The sequence below is a fragment of the Schistocerca nitens genome, chromosome 8 (genome assembly GCF_023898315.1).
Source record: "Schistocerca nitens isolate TAMUIC-IGC-003100 chromosome 8, iqSchNite1.1, whole genome shotgun sequence".
Taxonomy (NCBI): domain Eukaryota; kingdom Metazoa; phylum Arthropoda; class Insecta; order Orthoptera; family Acrididae; genus Schistocerca; species Schistocerca nitens.
In genome coordinates this window covers 331195352-331218917 of record NC_064621.1, presented here as the reverse complement: position 1 = coordinate 331218917, position 23566 = coordinate 331195352, and the positions used below count along the sequence as shown (strand labels likewise).

General features: G+C 43.7%; 1 protein-coding gene across 1 annotated transcript in view; it reads right to left on the bottom strand.

Annotated features, from left to right (window-relative positions):
• Positions 1-22475, bottom strand: part of LOC126198536 (sorbitol dehydrogenase-like) — a 79234-nt gene extending 56759 nt beyond the window's left edge. Inside the window, exons 1-2 of the mRNA XM_049934935.1 lie at positions 22326-22475; positions 3202-3235 (exon numbers count right to left, since the gene is read on the bottom strand). Of these exons, the coding sequence (XP_049790892.1) occupies positions 3202-3235; positions 22326-22379 (88 nt within the window). The 5' untranslated portion in view covers positions 22380-22475. The remainder of the gene's footprint in view (positions 1-3201; positions 3236-22325) is intronic.
• Between the last annotated feature and the right edge of the window lie 1091 nt (positions 22476-23566).

The window sequence follows — 23566 nt, the reverse complement described above, 5'->3', positions numbered from 1 at the left end:
AAGCTTAGTACGCCCTGTGATGAACTGGTGAGACCCATTGCCGAAATTCTTTGTCACGGACTCTTTTTTTTGCAGATTACGTCCGCCGTGCTACGCAAAGAATTGTGTCCACATCTAAATTTGGGTCAAGGAAGGCAGAAAGCTGAAACTTGAGCCATTTGCTGTGCTGTTGAAAGTACTCACTGTATGTAAATTGAGCGAAGTTGTTGAAGTCGTTTTTTTTTCGGAAAACGTGTCACTTGAAGCAAAAAAAACATAGTTTGGATACTAGGTTTTTTTTCCTGTCGCCATACAGTTTTTCTCAAACGGTTGAAGATACTCTATTGGTAAAAAATATTTGATTATTTCAAATTGTTAGTCTCATATCACAGCCTGAGGATGAAGTGGATATCTTTAGCTTATTGGTCATATTTATTAGGACTTCAAAAGCTAAAAAATTCACTGCTCATTGTTCGAAGAGTCTGCAGCTAAGAGTATGGAGTTGCGATTGCTTATCTGACAGAAGCAGAAACTGGAAGTCTGATACTGTCGTCATATTTCGAAATACGTACGTCCACATAACTGAGGGGCGAATGTTAGGTTAAAAGGTGGCGTGAGAAAAAAAAAGAGACCCAGTTAGGATTCGAGCCGACAACCGTCGGTTTCCAACTACATTCTGTACTACCAGCCCTCTACAACAGATGCGAATTAGACCCCTTTCAAAAAATGGTTCAAATGGCTCTGAGCACTATGGGACTTAACTTCTGAGGTCATCAGTCCCCTAGAACTTAGAGCTACTTAAACCTAACTAACCTAAGGACATCACACACATCCATGCCCGAGGCAGGATTCGAACCTGCGACCGTAGCAGTCGAGCTGTTCCAGACTGTAGCGCCTAGAACCGCTCAGCCACCCCGGCCGGCTAGACCCCTTTCGTTGCGTTCTCGAGGCATTACCGTTTTCTCGTATTATGGCAGTTGTTCACTAGGTGGCAATGGCATCGTTTTCACAACTTAACTTTCATTCATCATAATTCAGACAACTTGTACGAAGTATTTATAAATTATGTATAAAAACCTTCCTCGTGAATCACTGTATTTATTAGCCAAAATCAGCTCCAACTCCTTACAGCAATTCATCAGATTAGCCTGCATATACAGACGGACACGAGAAGGCGACATCAATTTATTATTATTATTATTATTTATGAATTCTCCCAATAACGGAAGACATTAAGCAAATGACATTAAGCAAATGACAATCAACTTTTTTTCTGGTTCTTCTTGTTGCTCCAATAGATCTTCATTCTTTTTGAGAAGGCTTGCTTTCGCTCTTCTGACCACTTCGGTCTGTACTGTTTTTGTTTTGGTTGCTCTGGTAAAACTTTCCACTTCTCTACTTTGTGCTTAAAAGTATCTCTGTCTGAAATATCGGTTGCTGTTATATCCGCGTTGGTGAGGTCTTTTCTAACTTCGATCATCCAAGGTGTTGAAGCTTTAAGTGAGGTTACGTAATTTATTAGCTTTCTGGTCAAACGGTTTTCTGGTAATCTGCTAAGATGACCAAAGAATTTCAGTCGCCTTTTCTTAAAATCAATTTCTATGTTTGAAAACTTTTCTGTTGTTTTGATTGTTTGCAGTCTGTAGCCATCTTTAGTCTGTCTCGCTCCTAAAATTTTCCTAATGATTTTTCTCTCTTCTTTTTTGATGTCTTCGAGTTCTCGCTTTCTGTTCAGTACTAGTGTTTCACTTGCATAGAGGACTGTTGGTTTTATGACGGTATTGTAATGCCGAATTTTAGTTTGTCTTGACAAGGATTTCTTGTTGTAGAGGTTGTGGACTAACCAGAATGCTTTTTTGACTTTTTGTAAACGATTTTGCTGTGATACTATTTCTTGGCCTGTTGGTTCAATGTATTCTCCGAGGTACTTAAAATACGGGATTCTATTGATTTTGCCATATTTTGTTTTTAAGCTTGCAATTTCTACTTTTGAACATAGGAATTCAGTTTTTTCAAATGAGATTTGTAGCCCAACTTTCTCAGCACATTCTTTGAGTGTGTCAATCTGTTTAATGGCGGTCTGCTCATCCTCCGCTAGTATTGCTAGATCATCTGCAAAAGCGAGGTATGGAATGTAAAGATTGTTTTTGGAAAAGCCAAGTGAAATTGGTTTCCAACACTCATTTTTCCGTAGTTGTTTCTCCCATTCCTCCATAACTTTGTCAAGAACGATGTTGAACAAAAGAGGAGAGAGTCCATCGCCTTGTCTCACACCTGTCTGAATGCCGAAGGGCTCCGAAATTTCTCCCATGAATTTTATTTTAGACTTCGTGTCAGTTAGTGTTTGTTTTATTAGTTCTCGTGTCTTGTAATCTAATCCCCTTTCTTCTAAAATTTGAAATAATGAGGGTCTATCTATTGAATCGTATGCTTTCTTAAAGTCTACAAATGTGCATACTAATGGCTTTTGTCTGAGAGCTCGCATTTTGACTATGGTTTTGAGGTTAAAAATTTGTTCTGGGCATGACCTGTTTGTTCTAAATCCTGCTTGGTATTCAGATAATTTTGATTCTAGTTGTTCTTGTGTTCTCTTCAGGAGACAGGCTGACAAAATTTTATAGGTGACTGGTAAAAGCGAGATCCCTCTATAGTTGTTCACATCTGATTTGTCACCCTTTTTGTGTAGTGGGTGAATTAGTGCGATCTTCCAGTCATCTGGGATTTTTTCGGTTTGCCAAATATTTTGGATAATGTGTGTGATTTCTCTGAGTGAATTTGGACCTAAATTTTTCAGGAGTTCAGCTACAATTCCATCTTCACCTGATGCTTTGTTATTTTTAAGCTTCTGGATATGTGAATAAATTTCTTCTTTTGTTGGTGGTGCTGAGTTTTCTGATACGGTTTCTGGTTGTATTTTCGGAAACCTCTCCTTAGGTTCTGGACAGTTTAAAAGCTTTGAAAAATATTTCGCTAGTTCTTCACAATTTTCCTTATTTGTTAAGGCCAGTTTACCATTTGATTTTCGGAAGCAGAGGTTCTGTGGACAGTACCCTTTAATGTGGTTTGCAAAGGTTTTATAGAAATCGTGTGTGTTGTAATTTTTAAAGTTGTCTTCTATCGATTTTAGTTGGTCATTTACATATTTCCGTTTGTTTTGCCGTAAACTCTTGGATGCTTGTTTGCGGACTTCAAGGATATTATATAGAGAAGATAGAGACTCACCATTTTCCTTCGGCTCCGGGATTGGCCACTCTTCCTGCAACACAGACAGCAACCAGTTAATGGCTTCGTTACATAATTTTTCTTAGTCATGCAATCAGATCGTTCGGTTCTTTTCTTTTCCCACTTGTATCTTGTTTCTATAGATACGTTTTTTTTAATGCCAGTTTAAGAATTACACTGGCAAAACAGAAATTATGGGATAAACCTTAGTGAAGTAGTGAGGACAACAGTTTGCAGACGCATTTATAAGGCGGGTTATAAAGAGATGACTTAAAATTAAGGAGCACGAATGAAGCATTATTATGGGATCTGCCTTGGAGGTAAAATTGATATTCAGAATGATTCGATCCAGAAATATAGTGTTAAAATCATTATTACCCACTACTGGCAATGTAATAGTTAACTACAACTACAACATGATCAAGGTCAACAACGGCCGGGGAGAATGGCCTCAATATAAGTACAGGGTTATTACAAATGATTGAAGCGATTTCACAGCTCTACAATAACTTTATTATTTGAGATATTTTCACAAATGCTTTGCACACACATACAAAAACTCAAAAAGTTTTTTTAGGCATTCGCAAATGTTCGATATGTGCCCCTTTAGTGATTCAGCAGACATCAAGCCGATAATCAGGTTCCTCCACACGCGGCGCAGCATGTCCTCATCAATGAGTTCAAAAGCATTGTTGATGCGAGCTCACAGTTCTGGCACGTTTCTTGGTAGAGGAGGTTTAAACACTGAATCTTTCACATCACTATGCGTGAAACTTGCCCGCACGCGTTCAACCGTTTCTTCGCTCACTGCAGGCCGACCCGTTGATTTCCCCTTACAGTGGCATACCATCGCCGAATGGAGTTAGCAGTTGGTGGATCTTTGTTGAACTTCGTCCTGAAGTGTCGTTGCACTGTTATGACTGACTGATGTAAGTGCATTTCAAGCACGACATACGCTTTCTCGGCTCCTGTCGCCATTTTGTCTCACTGCGCTCTCGAGCGCTCTGGCGGCAGAAACCTGAAGTGCGGCTTCAGCCGAACAAAACTTTATGAGTTTTTCTACGTATCTGTAGTTTGTCGTGACCATATGTCAATGAATGGAGCTACAGTGAATTTATGAAATCGCTTCAATCATTTGTAATAGCCCTGTATTTAACAAAATACACTGGTTAACGTGACATAAATAGCGCGTTATCTTACTGGGCATACGTTCGTAGCAACTTGAACTCGCAGATCGCTACAACAGGACTGATATCGTGCAGACACCGAAATGGTACTTTTTGCTGGGAACAATCATAGGAGCCAATGAGCGTGCAACAATTAAGGTGTGATAATTGTGTTCTTCATTGAGCACGACCAGCGTATGCTGCGAGTTTGCTAAGCTTGGAGCATAAAACGAACGGGTAGAGCATGGGAACAATGTGAGAAAAAACATCTTGATACTAAACAGTTCCGTTATTGGAGCGTTAAGAGGCTCAGTAACTGCAGAACGCATTTACAAAGGTAACTTTCCATGAAAATGTCTACGAACAAACACACTCAGTCGAGTCGGTCCGGTAATCCCCACCACTCTTGAAGGAATTACGAGTACATAGGAGTGCCCACCGTCCGTGAGTGTGAGGAATCAGTTTACACAGCTTTTCAAGACAACAGGAGAAACATTTTTAATGTTGTTGAGGTGTGGTAAACGAGGCTAATCTACCACAGTAATCAAAGAAAAAAAAATATGAACTTTAGGCAGTACCGTAAGTGAAGCTAATCTCAACACATTTGGGATTACAGTCTTTAACGGCCGCACGTGTGGTGCCGCTGTGGTTTGGATGTCGGGTTTTTCCGCGCTCGCTGTTAATTTACGAGCTCTGTGAGGTGGACACAACACTCTCATGATATGAAACGGTGAGGTGGCCCCTGAATCATATTGCTCTGAAGTACGGTATCAATCGCGCCTGTTGATTCTCCCTGGCGTCGCGGGAACATGCAATGTTGATCGCTTTACAGACACACACAACCGACTCACTATTGATGCCTTCAAGCGCCATGAGCGTATCTGATAACACTACGGCAAGCCGTTAGGTTCTGATAATGAAATAACTTAAACATAAACGTAACACCAAATGAACATTAAATCGCTCCACTCGTGATGTGGAAAGCTCTGCGACGGCGAGGGAAGTGCCGACAGTTGGGAACGCATCATGTAGCATGTTTTACGGAAAAATACCACCAGCAGCGGCAAAGAGGCGTGCAGTAGAGAAGACTCTTGTCCTCGTATGCATACAGTTCGCTATGCGGTTTTTTGTCGCTCAACTCGTCATCTGCTACAGCACGCGATCATCTGCTAGGGCAGACGGGTGACGGGCAAAACGCGTAGTAATGCGTTGTCGCAAAGGCAGTTTTTTAGATGAATCTCCAAAGATATGAGTTTCGTGCAGTGATTTCTTTCGGTTGTAAATAAAGCACAAAATAGAGAAGAATTCCAGTTTCTTTGAAAAACCTTTGAGTGGGTTCTCTCTCTTCCATGGTGAAAGTCTGAAGCAAATGTCAGAAGCTAGTAGCGGAATGGGCACAGGAAACTGATTACGCATTCACAGTGAGCGTATGAATGTACCCAGAACTGAACTGCTTAGTTATACCTGTTACAGCCGGACTGCACGCATAAAAAGTGGCTAACAGTCAAAGCTCTCTTCCATTTTCAACTGTGCTCGCTTGTCAATTATTTTGTTATTCTGAACTACGTATGACGCCATTACTGAGGGGCACATCGCTGCTTTGTACACAATTTCACATGGGGGAATCCCGTGTCGTGTGGCGCGGTGGCTGTTATAATGCTGATCACCATTGTTTCAAAGGCGTATGGATAAAAATCGTATGTTAGAATCGCAAATTTTCTTTATTGATTGCCGGTTTCGTCTCACTGCCGAGCCATCGTCATACCAGTCTAAAATGTTAGACTTATTTGAAGCCCACTCGACAGTGAGCCGATACCGCTATTCAATAAAGAAAATCTGTGATCTTGACATTTTTAGAAACACGTTTTAAATCAACAGATCGCATATCTCCCATTGACAATGTCAATGAATAACCAGTGTTCGGTGGCTGCCGAAAATCACTGAAGTAACTCTAAAAGAGGTGTTCGTAATGCAGTACCGCGTATTTGAAAAGTAGACGAGCTGGTGTAGTAATTAAGATACTTCACTTTGTAATGTACATTATTCTCAGTTATATATACGATTTTAATAATAATTAAATAGACACCCTAGCTGCAAGCAGGCGTTGATACACTTCATTGGGGACCTGTTGAAAATGTGTGCCCCGACCGGGACTCGAACCCGGGATCTCCTGCTTACATGGCATACGCTCTATCCATCTGAGCCACCGCGGGCACAGAGGATAGTGCGTCTGCAGGGACTTATCCCTTGCACGCTCCCCGTGAGATCCACATTCCCAACATGTCCACAACACTACATTCATAGTGCGCCTAATAGATCTATTAGGCGCACTACGAATGTAGTGTTGTGGACATGTTGGGAATGTGGATCTCACGGGGAGCGTGCAAGGGATAAGTCCCTGCAGACGCACTCTCCTCTGTGCCCGCGGTGGCTCAGATGGATAGAGCGTATGCCATGTAAGCAGGAGATCCCGGGTTCGAGTCCCGGTCGGGGCACACATTTTCAACAGGTCCCCAATGAAGTGTATCAACGCCTGCTTGCAGCTAGGGTGTCTATTTAATTATCATTTCATTTCTAGCAAAGCTGCATGGTCATCCACGGTAACTGTTCTTTCGTCAACAGATACTACCGTCATATATATAGTTTAAAAAAATATACGATTTTATTACCACTGTCTGGCTACACAGGTTTAGCTCCCTTAGTATAATTTCTATTGACTATCAGTTTCATTCTCATCTTTCCTTGGCAGTATCTCCGATTTTCAGCACGCCATGTGAGTGAGTGTATGATAGGGAGCGAAATGCATGAGAGGACGAGGACAGAAAATATCCTCACGTTGACGGCAAACATAGCAAGAAGGCTCAAACTTTACTGGTGTGTCCGTTGTCCGTCCAATGACGTTCGCTAGCCACGAAACATTTTGCTGTTCCGCGGCAGGAAATGAGGGCACAGGATAAGGTTTCAGTTTCATTAAACACAAGGCTACACCAACACGAGCACGTATTTGCGAACCATCGTGCCCAGCACAATACTGCAATACGTTCAGGTTAGTCTGTAAAAATGAGTTCAAATGGCTCTGAGCACTATGGGACTTAACATCTATGGTCATCAGTCCCCTAGAACTTAGGGCTACTTAAACCTAACTAACCTAAGGACATCACACACGTCCATGCCCGAGGCAGGATTCGAACCTGCGACCGTAGCAGTCGCGCGGCTCCGGACTGAGCGCCTAGAACCGCTAGAATACCGCGGCCGGCGTCAGTCTGTAAATTGACCTCTTACGTTACGTAACTTTTTATCAACGAACATTATTCTTTGTTGAAATATATACGAAGATTAAAATTGTGTCATTTCAATTTGCTGCCTCCTTCATTAGTGTTATGCACAACTAGATTTTTATTTAATATCCTGTCAGTCCGTCGTATAAAGTACATTATTTAGTAAGTTTTATAATGAAATATGCACGACTTATCATCACTCAATTCCAGTCGTCAGTTCTGCCTTGTAGAACATTGAGGATACTGTCGATTAAGTGCATTGCCCTTCCCTACACTTTCCACCCTGTCTCTCCCCCCAACCTCCCCCCCTCCCCCCCCCCCCACTAAACCCACCAGCATCTCTCCTGCATTTTCAGTTTATTTTAATTAAGCATTATATAGCTTCGATCATGTTTCTTAAAAACATTTCCCATCAGTTATCTAAAAGTTGCTCACAGATTATTTTAAACAATTAGATCTCTCTATTTTCTTGTAGAAGTTGATTAGGGTATAGCAAGTTTGCGAATGGGACGTTCTCTCTGCTGAATTATCTACAGAGCGACGTTGTAGCTTCTTACGCTTCACCTTGTCAACTCTCATCAGCTTTTCTCTTTTATTCTATGTAAACGATCTTACATAAACCATTGTGTTTTACACGACTTGTTTTTTCCTCCAGAAAGTGGACATTAACTGAATTTTACGTCAGTGTTTGACAGAACATGTCAACAGAAGTAGATAGGAAACACTTCCCTGAACATTTATTTCAGAGTACTTTAAAAACACCAGGAACGTGTGACCTATTTAATATTTTTGTTTTTTACATTATCGTATGGAAGGATATCAAAATCCGACAAGGTTTTGAGCGGTTAGATGTTATGTCTTTTCAGAGAACAACTGTAATAATATTTTGTGAGTGAGGCGGAAAATACCGCACGTTAATATAACGGAAGCAAACAATATAATTTTTCTTGTTTCCTAGTAAATATTTACGTCATTTCAATAATATTTGAATAAACTCTTCGAGCGTCCTGCCAGACAGTGACGCAACTTACTCTGTACATTCCTAAAAGTCTGCCGCAGTGTCCGTATCAAGAAAGTTTTTTTTAATCTATCCACGTGCCGTACTTACGGTCTCGGTAAATATCACGCGATATTCAAAGAAAGAGGCAAGAGAATTTTTTTCCTGTGAGAGTGTACAGTCTATGGAAAGCATAGTTTATCATCATTAAATGACAGCAATTCGAGATTGAAAATTGCATTCTTTTTATATGAAGTAGATGGTAAACTTATACTGATTAAGACTGTAAAAGGACGTAACTGTGGCTACGTTGAATAAAAGAAACCATCTAGTATCAGTTCAATGGACAATACGAAATGTAAACCAGCCAGTTTTTGGTCATACCTCATTTGGAATGTGAGGCCGGTGCACCGATTCTCAGTCCACTGTCAGTATTTTGGATGAAAGTCTTGTTTTGTAAATACCGTTTTAGTTCTTTAAGCAAACCTTTCTGTGATGGGAGTATGAAGATTGAGAGTAGTGAAATAGGGAGCTAAAGAGAAAGCAGACAGTGCTTTGCTGGTGGAACACAGGGAGGCGTAGCAGATCGGTGCAGAGTGCACTAGTTTTGGTGTTAGAAAACTGTACTCATTTGTGGTCATTAGGACGCCATTTATCTGGCTGATTTATTATTAAATCATACGAATTACGAGGCGTGTTTTTTTAAGTAAGTAACGTTTTGAAATTTAAAAAAAAAGACGTGCTAAGATATCTCAATAATTTTATTTTTACACGAAAGCCTGTACCTTAATCTACTTTTCTACATAATTTCCGTCAATACTGAGGCACTTGACATAACGCTGTACCAGTTTTTGAATACCCTCCTCATAGAAGTCTGCCGCCTGAATTGTTAACCACTGCATCACCACTGTATTCACTTCGTCATAGTCTTGAAGACGCTGACCGCCCAGGTGTTTCTTCAAGTGCAGGAACAGATGGTAGTCACTAGGCGCAAGATTTGGGCTGTACGGAGGATGATCTAGAGTTTCCCATAGAAAAGATGTGATAAGATCTTTGGTCTGATTCGCCAAAGGCAGACGGGCATTGTCTTGCAGCAAAACGATGTCCTTGCTCAACTTCAATGGACTGTTGCTTTGATTCTGGTGTGACGTAGGCCACCCATGTTTAATCGCCCGTAAAAATTTGGCTTAAGAAATCATCACCGTAGTTGTGGAACCGCTCAGGGAAAGTCAATGCACTGTCTAAACGTTTGGACTTGTGCACATCCGTCAACATTTTCGGTACCCAACGGCGCACAATTTTCGGTAATTCGAGTGCTCGGTCAAAATTCCATACAAAACTCTACGAGAAACATTAGGAAAGTCATCCCGTAAGGAGGAAATCGTAAAGCGTCTGTTTTCTCTCACCTTATTGTCCACTTCCTGCACCAAACTTTCATTAACGACCGAAGGACGTCCACTCCGTTGTTCACCATGCACATTTGTGCGGCCACCTTTAAATGCTCTCACCTACTTTCTTACCTTTCCATCACTCATAATGTTTTCTCCGTAAACTGTACAGATCTTATGACGAATATCGATCGCTTTTAGGCCTTTGACACTAAGAAATCTTATAACAGCCCCTACTTCACAGTCGGCGGGACTCAACGATTATCGGAGGCATCTTGAACAATCAGTACACAAACAAAGAAGAATCAGACTGTAATGGCGTCAAAAAAAAAAATGGCTCTGAGCACTATGGGACTTAACATCTATGGTCATCAGTCCCCTAGAACTTAGAACTACTTAAACCTAACTAACCTAAGGACATCACACAACACCCATTCATCACGAGGCAGAGAAAATCCCTGACCCCGCCGGGAATCGAACCCGGGAACCCGGGCGTGGGAAGCGAGAACGCTACCGCACGACCACGAGCTGCGGACTAATGGCGTCACTGCGTAGATTAAGGTACAGGCTTTCATGTGAAAATAGAATTATTGAGATATCTTAGCACGTCTTTTTTTAATTTGAAAACGGTACGTACTCAAAAAACACGCCTTGTAATTTTTGCTGTTAGTGGCACACATTACTGTTGGAATCAGTTTTCCGAGGTATCATTGCCGGCACGGTAGTTCAGCTTGTTCGGTATGGGACTCTGTATTAAAAAGCTGAGTAAAGGTTTTATCGGTGGAATATGAGAGATATCATGCGATGTCCGCACAGAAATGAAGAAGGAAAACAACGAAGAAACAGATAGAAAGCAAAGACAGAAAGAAGTGGTAAAGTGACAGATTGTAGGTCAAAAACTCTCGTGTTCATCCTCAGTAGTCCGACGATTTTGGTCTTTTACCTCTGGCAATATACTCTAAAACAAAATAAACGACGCATCACGAAGGCATTATCTGACAGCGACAGAAATTGTTAGATATGATGTATGCCTACAGACGAAAAAGTATTGATATTTTAGAAGAACTGAATGATACATTCAAGAAAAAGAGATTCACAAACCGAGCAAGTCAATAACACGTTGGTCCACCCGTGGCCCTTATGCAAGTAGTTATTCGGCTTGGCACTGATTAATAAGAGCTGTTGGGTGTTCTCCTGAGGGATATAGTGCCAAATTCTGTCCAACTGGTGCGTTGGATCGGCAAAATCCCGAGCTCGTTAGTGGGTCCTGCCCATAAGGCATCAAAACGTTCTCAATTGGGAAGAGATCCGGCGACCTTGTTGGCCAAGGTAGGGTTTGGCAAATACGAAGACACACTAGAAACTCTTGCTGGGTGCAGGCAGACATTATCTTGCTGAAATGTAAGCCCAGGGTGGCTTGCCATGAAGGGCAACAAAACGGGGCGTATACTATCGTCGACGTACCGCTGTGCTGAAAGGGTGCTGTGGATGACACCTAGAGGGTCCTGCTATGAAATGGAATAGCACCCTAGATCATCATTACTGGTTGGCGGGCTGTATGGCAGGCGGCAGTCAGGTTGGGATCCCGCAGCTGTCAGGAGTGTCTCCAGACAGGTCTCCAGCCTGGAATCTCATTGACTGAACTAGAATTGTCTTCTGTGATAAGTCCCGCTTCGAGCTGAGCCCCAGTGACTTGTGAAGATGTATCTGGGTTGGGGGCTGGATTGTTTGGGGGAGGAGACCAGCGAGATCATCGGTCTCATTGGATTAGGGAAGGACGGTGAAGGAAGCCGTCAATGACCTTTCAAAGGAACCATACCGGCATTTGCCTGGAGCTATTTAGGGAAATCACGGAAAACCTAAATCAGGATGGCTGGACGCGGGACTGAACAGTCGTCCTCCAGAATGTGAGTCCAGTGTGCTAGCCACTGTGCCACCTCGCTCGGTGACGTATCTGGAGACACCCTGGACAGCAGTGGGCTACCAATCTGACAGTCGCTCGCCATACGGCTCGACAACTAGGAGTGATAGTCTGGAGTGCCATTTCTGAAAAAAGTACGAGGGTTAATATACCTACGGCATGATGGTGCTCCATTACAGTGCTCTCTGAAGTGTGGAGGTAAAACACTACTTCAGACAAAACGTTCCAAATTATCTGGAGTCTTCTCAAGTGTGCTATCAGTAATTGAAACATATACTGTCGAAGTTAATTCATCTCCACCTTCAAGTGGGTGTACATTGCCTGGAACAAATTGTCGGCCAAATTCCAGTATGACTTTTTGCTCGTCATCCTCTCATTGTCGTTGTCTTATATTCACCCTTTCTGAGGCTGGTTCCCTTGTTGAAATCTGGTTGTTGATTCACTGTTGGCTAGCTAGGCCTATGACAGCCTCGTCAGGACCCCATTAGCCGCCACTTTTCGGAGTTCCTACTGGGCCTTCACAGCTACCGTACCCGTCCCAGGTTACTCGAAGTCCTCACTGGACGTCACCCCTGTAGACCACGCCCTACTTTGCGGTGTTCCCATCTGCCACAAGCTGGGTTGGTCTTCTGAGAGAGCAGAATAGCAATATCACCGCTTAAGATGGGCCGGCCAGAATGGCCGAGCGGTTCTAGGCGCTTCAGTCTTGAACCGCGCGACCGCTACAGTCGCAGGTTCGAATCCTGCCTCGGGCAAGGATGTGTGTGATGTCCTTAGGTTTAAGTAGTTCTAAGTTCTAGGGGACTGATGACCTCAGATGTTAAGTCCCATACTGCTCAGAGCCAGCTTAGGATGGTACGTGCATGGCTCGGCTCTGAGCACTATGGGACTCAACATCTGAGGTCATAAGTCCCCTAGAACTTAGAACTACTTAAACCTAACTAACCTAAGGACATCACACACACCCATGCCCGAGGCAGGATTCGAACCTGCGACCGTAGCAGTCCCGCGGTTCCGGACTGCAGCGCCAGATCCGCACGGCCACCGCGGCCGGCGGTACGTGCATGTAAAGAGAATGGAAAACAAGAGGATTCCCAAGGAGATACATGAAATAGAGATGCGATGGAAACGACACAGAGGAAGTCCAAGGGGTAAATAGCTGAAAGATGTGGAGAGATGTGTTGAAAAATGAGGTGAGGGCTGGACCAGAGTGAACACAGAAATATGGTGAGAAAACATGACTAGATGGTCTGCTTATGTTGCAAACACGCCCAGCCTGAGGCTAGAAACTGTTCAGGATGATGATGATCCTCTCAGGGATCATGTCCACCAGTTGGTTCCCATTTATCGAAAACCACCCAGTATACAACCTAATACAGATCGTGGAAATTGAGATACAGCAGCCAGAACCGATACTCGACTGCGTACATGATGAACCAGAACTGGAATTGGAAAATCGGTTTATGGAAGAGCTGATTTGAAACCCCCTAGTAAACACGGTGTGCGAGGTACAGTATCGCTCCTTTCGTTAGCGTAGTGGGTGTATCTGTGTCATGTGGATGACAGATGAACACTTGTTCGGTGTTCCTTCTCTGCGGATAATTACGGAAATGAACAGTGGGGCAACTTGTTTCTGAAATTCACGCCACTCCATCTGGCGGAATTGTTTAGAATACTAAAAGCCACTACGAGCCTCGTGGAGTAATTAAGCGCTGGAGCCAACATTGCGTTATCCGCTGATAACCCTGGAACGATGGTGTTATTCCGGCGGCGCTTATCGGACACGGCGTCAGCTTACTGTTTAGCCAACAGCTCTGTCAACAGAGCCGCTGCCTGCCCCTCATTGCCCGCTAAGTGCGCACGGCCTCGTTATCTGAGTGTACCATTCGCGGCATTGGGGGGCGGGACTCTCCTGACCCCGGACACATGACCCTACCGCGGGCTCGCCGCTTACGTAAGTGGTCGCCTGATTACCAGCAGACGTACTGGCGTTCAAGGCCGGCCAATTAGCAGGAGCCTCAGCGCCGGCAGCTACAACGCAGACAAACAATTTGCTGCCCCAATGACGAGACAGAGACGCTCTACTTCTACTTTCATATTCTACGTGCTGGCCGATACTTCGTACAAATATTAGCGATTTTTTGTCAAAACCACTCACGGAAACACGACTGCCTATATACCTCCGTACATACCACAATCTATCTTTTCTTGTTCCCGTTAACCATACGCACGAAACACAAATAGGGGACAACAGTCATCGGATACCTCCTAATACCGTGTCGGACACCCCCCTCCCTCTCCTTTTGCTGGGCATAGTGCAGCAACTCGACGTGGCATGGACTCAAGACGGCAGAAATGTTGAACCATGTTGCCTCTACAGCCGTCCATAAATGCGAAAGTATTGCCAGTACCGGATTTTATACACGAACTGACCTCTCGGTTACGTCCCCTTCGATGGAACTCATGTCGGCGATCTGGATGGCTATATCATTCGCTCAAATTCTACAAAATGGTCTTCGAACCAACTGCGAACCATTATGGCCCAGTGACTGGGTGCATTGTCATCAACAAAAAAATTCCATCTTTGCTTGGGAACATGAAGTTCATGAATGGCTACGAGTTTTCTCCAAGTAGCCGAACGTAACTACTTCCAGCTAATGACCGATTCTATTGGACCAGAGGACCGGGTCCACTCCATGCAAACACAGCCCACTCCATTAAGGAGCCACAACCAGATTGCACAGTGCCTTGTTCACAACTTGGGTCCATGGCTTCGTGGGGTCTGCGCCTAACTCGAACCCTACCCTCAGCTCTTACCAAATGTAATCGGGGCTCATCTGACCAGGCAAAGGTTTTCCCGTCGCCTAGGGTGCAACTGATGTGATCACGAACCCAGGAGAGGAGCTGCAGGCGATGTGCTGTTAGCAAAGGCACTCGCGTCGGTCGTCTGCTGCCATAGCCCATTAACGTCACATTTCGCCGCACGTCCTAACAGAATCGTTCATCGTACGTCCCACATTGATTTCTCCGGTTATTTCACGCAGTGTGCTTGTCTGTTAGCACTGACAACTCTACGCGAAAGCCGCTGTTCTCGGTCGTTAAGCTGAGCCCGTCGGCCACTGCGTTGTCCGTGGTAAGACATAATGCCTGAAAGTTGGTATTCTCGGTACACTCTTGACACTGTGAATCTCGAAATATTCAGTTCCCCAACGATTTCCGAAATGGAATGTACCATGCGCCTAGCTCCAACTACCATTCCGCGTCCAAAGTCTTAATTCCCATCGTGCGGCCTTAATCACGTCGGGAAGCTTTTCACATTGATCACCTGGGTATAAATGACAGTTCCGCCAATGCACTGCCCTTTTATACCTTATGAACGCGATACTACCGCCAGCTGTGTATGTGCATATCGATCCCATGACTTTTATCATCTCAGTGTGCTATTGTACCAAAAGAATTGTTATACAGTCTTTCTCGCTAGCCGTTTCTTTAAATTTATGAGCTAGTTTCTCGTAAGAACGGCGAAACCTCACTGCCAAAAGAATCGCATCTAAGTGCCTCAAGAAATTCTATTAGATGTGATCTCTCAGGTTTTCTCTCGTGTGGTTAATGCTGTGCTTTCGGGTGTTCAACTGAGTGTTTGATTCAGTTTTCAGGCATAATATGTCAACGACTGATCCTGTCTTCTTCAGATGCTGCGAGCTGTGTTACGCATACTCTTTGACTGGACTACTGGTGGTGTCGCGCTGATACAATGTCTGATCAGTAGTACCCAGACACCTATCAGAGGACCTTAATATGTGTTGTGTCCCTCCTTCGTCTTTATGATGGGTTGAACTCTGCTGAGGGCACTTTCAGTGTGGTGTCTGAGTGTTGCGGAGAAACGACAGCGCATTATTCGTCAAGAGCGGGAACCAGAGAAGGTAGCAACGTTGCATGCTGGGGTCTGGAGAGAAATTGACGTCCTAAGTCATCCCACATGTTCTCCATTAGGGTCAGATCGGTACTCTAAACAGTCCAGTCCATTTTAGAAATGTCACTGTACACAGACCTCACAGATGACAATGTGCACCGTCACGCCGATACAAACGAGCATCGTCTCCGAACTGTTCCTCTACTGTATGCAGTACACTTTTTTTTTCTTTTTTTGCCGGGTACTAATACACAGCGTCACCGGTTCAGATCCGGTCCAACTGTCTCGGTGGACAAGTAAGAGGAGACTCAAAGCAACGGCTGAATAACAGCGGAGCACAGCACAGCACTTTGAAGGAGTGGCGGTGGAACTTTTAAGTTCCGTGACACCCTCCGACGGTGAAAGGAGGGGTCCAGTAATGCACCAACTCCATGGTCAAGGAGAAAAGTGGCTGGACGTGAACAGGCCACTGCTAGCGACTGCACGAAATAAGCAGAAAAACCTTGTCGTATTGGGCCTATCGTCAGTCAGAGCCCGAATCCGAGTCCTCCAGAATGGTGAGCAGAACGGGGTGTCGGTGCCAGCGCCGTGGAACTGTAGTGCCGATGGTTTGGAGTCCAGTGATTGTCTCACCGAGGACGTCCACTTTTGTGTGCAGTTGGCGAGTCTCCTCATGTAGAGTGAGAATCCTGGCGAGCGGAGGGGCGTGAAGACTCCACCTGAGAACTTTACTCTGTAGGCGCTGGAGCGGCAGCATTCGGGACTTACTAATCGTGACCCACGCAGAGGAACAATACGTTAGTGAGGGTAGGACAACGGAGTGATACAGCTACAGCTTGGTATCTAAATTCAGTTCTCGGCTGGAGAAGAGCGGGTACAATGCCTTTGTCAACTTTAACCCTTTATGGGTGACGTATTCTGCGTGGCGGTGGAAGAAAAGTTTCTTATCCAACCAGACCCGAGATACTTGGCAGCTTGGGCCCACGGGACCCCGACGCCCCCGACTGAGATGTTTCGGAGTATAGCGCGCCGTTTAGTGAAATACACAGCCATGGTTTTGGCGGCATTAAGGGCCATTTCATTGGAGGGACACCAGGTGACTGTTGCGTCCACTTGCCTTTGGAGGCGAGCAGTGAGTTGATCAGGATTGCGGCCGGTCGTATAAAGCGCAGAGTCATCGGCGTATTGCGCCAAATGGTAGTGACGGATGACGGGCATGTCATTGACATAGACATTAAAAAGAAGATGGGACAGCACAGTGCCCTGAGGGGTATCCATTGACATGTGGCGTACACTGGAGCGCTTTCCCCGCTGAGCAACGAGGAAGGTCCTCTGGTGAAGGGCAGTACACAATGCAGCAAAATGTTTTATCTTTCCGCATTTAGCATTTTCTTAAGCGCAGTACGACGACTTCATCCTAACGACGAAAACATTACCATGCCGTAACACTACTTCGTCTGTGCTTCACTGTTGGTACTACATGCTCTGACTGGTAACGTCGTCCAAGCTTTCGCCAAAGCCAAACCCTTACATCAAATTGCCACAGGGCATAGCGTCATTCATAACTCCATGTCATTAGTTTCCAGTCTTCCAGTGTCCAGTGGTGTCGCTCTCATCATCTCAAGGGTCGTTTAACACTTACTGCAGAAACGTGTGACCACGCCATCCCTTTCTTTTTTAACTCCCTACACGGCCATTGCGCTATCTGGGTTGCTGGTAGCATTTTGAACTCACAAGAGATTTTTTCCGCTTATTTCATGCGATCTTTTACAACTACCCTCTGCAATACACCCTGTCGGTCAGTACATGAGGCCCGGTTGATCTGTTTTCACTGTGGTTGTTCCTTAGCGTTTCCACTTCACAATCACATTACCAATAACTGACTTTGAGAACTTTAGAAGAACTGAAATGTCCCCGAGAGGTTAGTTACCCAGGTGACATCCAATGATTAGTCCACCTTCGCAGTCACTGAGCATTACTGCGCGACTCATTCCACTACTTCTCTATTGACAACCATTATACTGCCCGCCTATTGTACAGGAGCTCTGCCTCATCACTTTTACTGGTCAATCCCGCATTGCACAGGGGTGCCTGATACTTTTCATTTGATTACTTACAACCGATTTCGACTTCCGGCGCCTGGTACGTCCTCTTAATGCTTCCCTTTTTTCAGAGCCCGCACTGTTATTCCGTGAAACGCATATCCTCCTCTGTTGGATAAGATGGTCTGGGAGATCTTAAAAATTGAGTGCGGGAGGCCAAGTCTTGTTTAAATTCGAAGGATCTGTCCTAGTTCATTATGTTGCCACCATCTTTGTTTCAATAGATCCCTCAATCACACTATCCTATAAAATTGGTGTTTATGGCATGATACTGGTCTTGCCGTCTTTCATTTCATGCTATATGTAAACCTCCGAAATCTGAATCGCTGATACAGTACCTGAACTTAGTTCTTCTCGAGGGACACCCGCATGTTTTAATATCTGCGCCACCTCTATATCTAGACAAAATAAGAGGAAAAAACCTCCATCGTATCATCACATTTTTCTTACAGCTTCCTTAATTCATTGAGCTTGCCGAAGCTTTCATCTGCTATGAAAAGCCCCGCCTCCGTACCCAAGGTTGCTATTACACACTCTAGGTTTTCCATTCTGAGCTCTGCTCAAACATCTGTAGTGAATAAAGAGGACGAAAAGAGAAGGTGAGATGATGATTTACTTCAATTTTCACCAACCTGCGCTACAAAATCGTAGCTGACATCCGAACGCTCGCCGCAGCTTCTCAGGGAGTCCTTATGATCTTCTAGTACGATCCCAAACGCTAATGTTGATGCCCCCACCCCCTTATGTTAATGGAAAGAAGCAGATGATGTGCTGCCACAACCTCTTCTTCTTGCCTCATCACCACAAGCAACACTTCTTCTATACGGACTCAGAACGCCATTCATGTCAACAGCAGTACAATTTGGTATTGTACTCGTTTTCGACTTAATCAGTTTTACGTGGGATTCGCTGGGAGTGTTTTGAAGCAGAATAAACAACTAAAATATCTTTCGGCCAACGTTAAAGTTCACTAGAGTCATCCTCGCTTCTTCGCCACGATTGGTAAGCCGACGGCTTCGTCACTTCGCCACAAGGCTGTTGTAGCGGTAGCACCTTTTCCGTGTGACCCAAGGCCGCTGCTGTCTTTGGCGCGCTGTTCCGCCTGCAAACAATACGTACTCGCACTCCACGAGTAAGGGATTCGTGTATCTCGCCTACAGCTGCAACACGTTAGTTGTGGATCTGAAGGCACTCCGCTGCGTTCATCAGCACTCTGCACAATTATAATGCAGGTGGGGTGTTGGTTGGTTGGTTTGGGGAAGGAGACCAGACAGCGTGGTCATCGGTCTCATCGGATTAGGGAAGGATGGGGAAGGAAGTCGGCCGTGCCCTTTCAGAGGAACCATCCCGGCATTTGCCTGGAGTGATTTAGGGAAATCACGGAAAACCTAAATCAGGATGGCCGGACGCGGGATAAGTGGGGTGTAAATGCATTAAGTTAGTGTAGTGTATTCGCCCACAGATAACAAGTACCGTACTTTGGCATTTCTCAATAGATGAATACTTGTGACAAAAAGCACAGACAGGAAATTTAGACGTTGTTGTGATTGTTTTGCACCAAATTGAAAAAAAAAAAACACTCGTCCAATCAGATGAAATAAAATCGTGCATGTCTTTAATCTTATGTGTCTTCCCATTTACTTCGTATTTTTAAAGCTACGTTAGACCAATAGGAAAACTCATCTTACGAAGAGTATAAGGCAGTATTGCGACTTTCTACCACTTTACTGCCTAATGAACTCAAATTTAATATTTAGTGAACGATTAGCATTCCATCGAAAGAGACGAACAGTATAGTATGCAGATTAATGGATAGAACCTGACGATTAATCGTCTATCGAATCATCGAAATTTTTTGTTCTTTTATGAACAAGTAGTGTGAAGTGTGCGTACAGAAAAATAATGGATTGGGAGGACAGAATGAGTTAGTGCAATAGTTACGGAGAGCCATCTCGCGTTCTTGCAGAAGCTTACTGAATGAAGTGTACCTTTTAACTATGGTAAACCGGCGTACTCACAGTTGCTATGGGAGCACAATGGAGTTCGCCAAATAATGTGGTGTTACGACACAATTCATTAAGTAATATCTCGTTCCACAAAGAGAATATTGGATAATAAGAAGAACGAGATTGTAGACGGTGAAACGAGACTACACAAATGGCCATTAGTGTAATTGGGGTAAATGTTCATGGTTTTAGAACTGCTATCTTAAAACGCGTGATGTTACGTATTTCCAAACCTGTCTCAATAATTCAAAATTGATCTATGAATTATTCTGAATGTTTCGATTATATTCTGAATATGTTTTCTGTGCATCGAGTCTTAAATTATTCTATATGCTCCACCTCCTCAGTGCTGACAAGTCTATACTACGTAACGAAAGCTGTTATAAATGCCAAGATTGACCTGAATGCAACGAAGCTTAACTACACGAATTGCTCTAATGGCGATTGTATGTCCTTGCTTTTTTTCCAACCCACGAACAGGCTAATCGAACCATTTTGTGTGTGTGTGTGGGGGGGGGGGGGGGGAGCTTAATTTAACGTGGAAACCAAATCATAGTCCATTTCGCCATATTTATCAAAGTCTCATAGCAATGCCAGAGATGAATGTTATGTCAAAGTACACAAAACAAAATAAAACTTATAGGACCGACTAGAATCGAACCCTGAATCCTTGCATTTATTATATGATATAAACCCAAGCAAACACAGTGACACACTAGATATTCTGTAACAGTGTATTCATATTTCGTTTTGCATTGCAAGGAGATGATACACTGATCATGAGACAGAAATAATGTAACTTAACTATTTATTTGGCAGTAATGTTACAGCCCAGGCGGCCGGGGTGGCGGAGCGATTCTAGGCGCTTCAGTCTGGATCCGCGCGACCGCTACAGTCGCAGGTTCGAATCCTGCCTCGGGCATGGATGTGCGTGACGTCCTTAAGTTAGTTAGGTTTAAGTAGTTCTAAGTTCTAGGGGACTAATGACCTAAGATGTTAAGTCCCATGGTGCTCAGAGCCATGTGAACTATTTGTAACAGTCAGCTTCTGGAATATCAATCTAAATATTGCAAATATTTTTCTATTTTCGCCTATAGCAATATCACGTCGCTCATCAAGCTACATTTCAGGTGGCTACAGTGTAATTCTTATACAGCCAGCTGATCGTTCAAACAGTGAACAGTAACAATTCGCTCGATAACTTGATTCTTGGATCTACCGTCATTAAATTGTGTAGCACTCTTGGATGGGCTAGTGTCCTTGTCATAGTAAGAAGAAGTTTAATTTTGCCTTCACCTTTTCTACTTTAAGAGATTTTTCATTATAAAATGTGTTTTATTAAGTCGACGTCCTCACTGCATTTGACGGATTAGAACGATGAAACATGTTAATTTTTAACCATCGCTTACGAACTTACGAATAAGAAAAGAATAAATGGGAAAACGCTGATCAGATGTTTTATTCAGCTTCACAGACGTTAAGACACGACATCACGGGGATTCCCCCTCTCCATCGCATACGTGTTGCAAATCACTCTGGGCAACTGGAAAAATATTCTAGTGTGGTTGAAGGGTGTTTTAGGTCTATACTTCCTCATGTTCTTAAACTTGTCTCAATAGTATGCAGCAGTTCCTTTGAATTTAAAAACACAAAGGAATGTCAGCGGAGAGAAGAATGTCAAATGCTTGACACAAAATTTACATTCGTTTTATATTTTGTTTGATTGATAAACTATTATTACAGGAGCAAAACTTATGTTTTCTCGCAGCAGCTATAAAGAAACCGTGTTTCAAATCGTCTACCATACAAATAACTCGAAGCATAAACGGAAGCGCAAATTGTCGAATCTAACCCGAAAACACACTAAATTTTTCGGTATGATACGAAATGTTACGGGGTTTCGAAATGATGCTCACACCAACAAACCGGAATATGCAACGCTATTAAACTTATAATAGAAACACGATTTTTACTTCAATTTAGTATTCGGTTGCTTCTAAATTACTTCTGAGGCACTTTACGATTTTAAAACCCTTTGTATGGAGAAAAGTTATATCATCTCCTTGCGAATAAAATGGATGACAGAAACACGTGTACTGTACATGTTTTCTCTACGCTGTATACGACGTCCGATTCCGCTGGTACCAGCGTGGCACGCGAACACAGCACTGCTACTTCTACAAGACAGACACATATGATCGTCAGCAGACGCAGAGAAACGCCGAATGCAAAGCGCATAGCAAGTGGCAGCGACGGCGACAGAGAAAGCGCATCCCCTCCCTGAATCAATAAAACGACTGCAACTACCGCCTTCCGATTCTGTAAGGATGCACACAACTGGGCTACTACTCACCAGCCTCAAGTCGTTGGCCTTGTATAGGACGGCTGTCAAGTTCTTCTCGGCCATCTTGGTGTCGACTGTTGGTGCTGCTTCGATGCTGGAACAGTTTCACTACGCACGCGGAGCGTGCTGGCAGTGCTTTTAACCCGGCTCGCGCGACCGAGCGCCGCGCATGCGCAGAGCTATTTCATGCTTATTGGCCGCGCTGCAGGCCCCTTCAAATTCGTCAACGAACGGCGCGCCTCGCCGTGGAAAGCACGTCGTTCAGTCGACGATGTAGTAAACCTGTTATCAGTGCATAAAACGAATGATATACATGAGACCATGCAGTAAACTGCTCACGAAGTGTCGAAGTGAAGCATAAAACAAATAATTCGACATGTTCAGGAAAATACTCTTTCTTAACTTACGAACAGTGCTGTAGCTCTTCCGAGAAGGAAGTTTTGATCACATGGTGTGCAGACGAAAGGTCTAATAGAGAAATAAGATATTACAACATACTCCAGAGATTTGTTTCATCGACGGAGTGCAGTTCTGTCGACGTACTTTAAGTCCTCCCTGAACAAAGAAAGAAACTGCTAAACAGATAAATTAGAAAGAAAGAATATCACCAAGATTTACTGTTAAAAGTGTTCTTGCTTAAGAAGCTACAAAAACCACGTTCCACTAACTTCATTTTAGTCCTGATTTTAGTTAGGAAGAATGAGTTAAAACTAAAGGCATTCTTGGGTTCTGTTGTTAACACCTGTATCAAACAATTCATCCAACCATAGGCACAACCAAACGTGGAAGTAAGACACATTTCATATAAACTATCAGTCAAAATGGTGACCATTTACGGCTCCTGGTATCGACATAAAATTCCTTCTTCAGTAACACAAGATGTCTAAGGTAAGCACAATGAATATGTCTAGGCAAAAAGGTAAAGAAATATTCTCATCAACGACGACGTCAAAGAACAATTCGAACAGTTATTGGCTACATCCGCAAAAAAAAAAAAAAAAAAAAGAAAAATAATGCGCGAGTCACACATTAATGTGGCAGGTCAAGTAACTTTCATTGACTGCTGCACTAAATTTCAATGTGAGTGACACAGATACATTACACAGTTTTCCGACGTAGTCACCAAGTCTCTTTAACCAACGGTCGTAACGTAGTACTGATCCGCTCCTTGATCAAGGAGGCATTCGAGAACGGCTGTATCAACATCCTTATCGCTGGAAAATCTCTTTCCGAAAAGATGGAAATCGTAA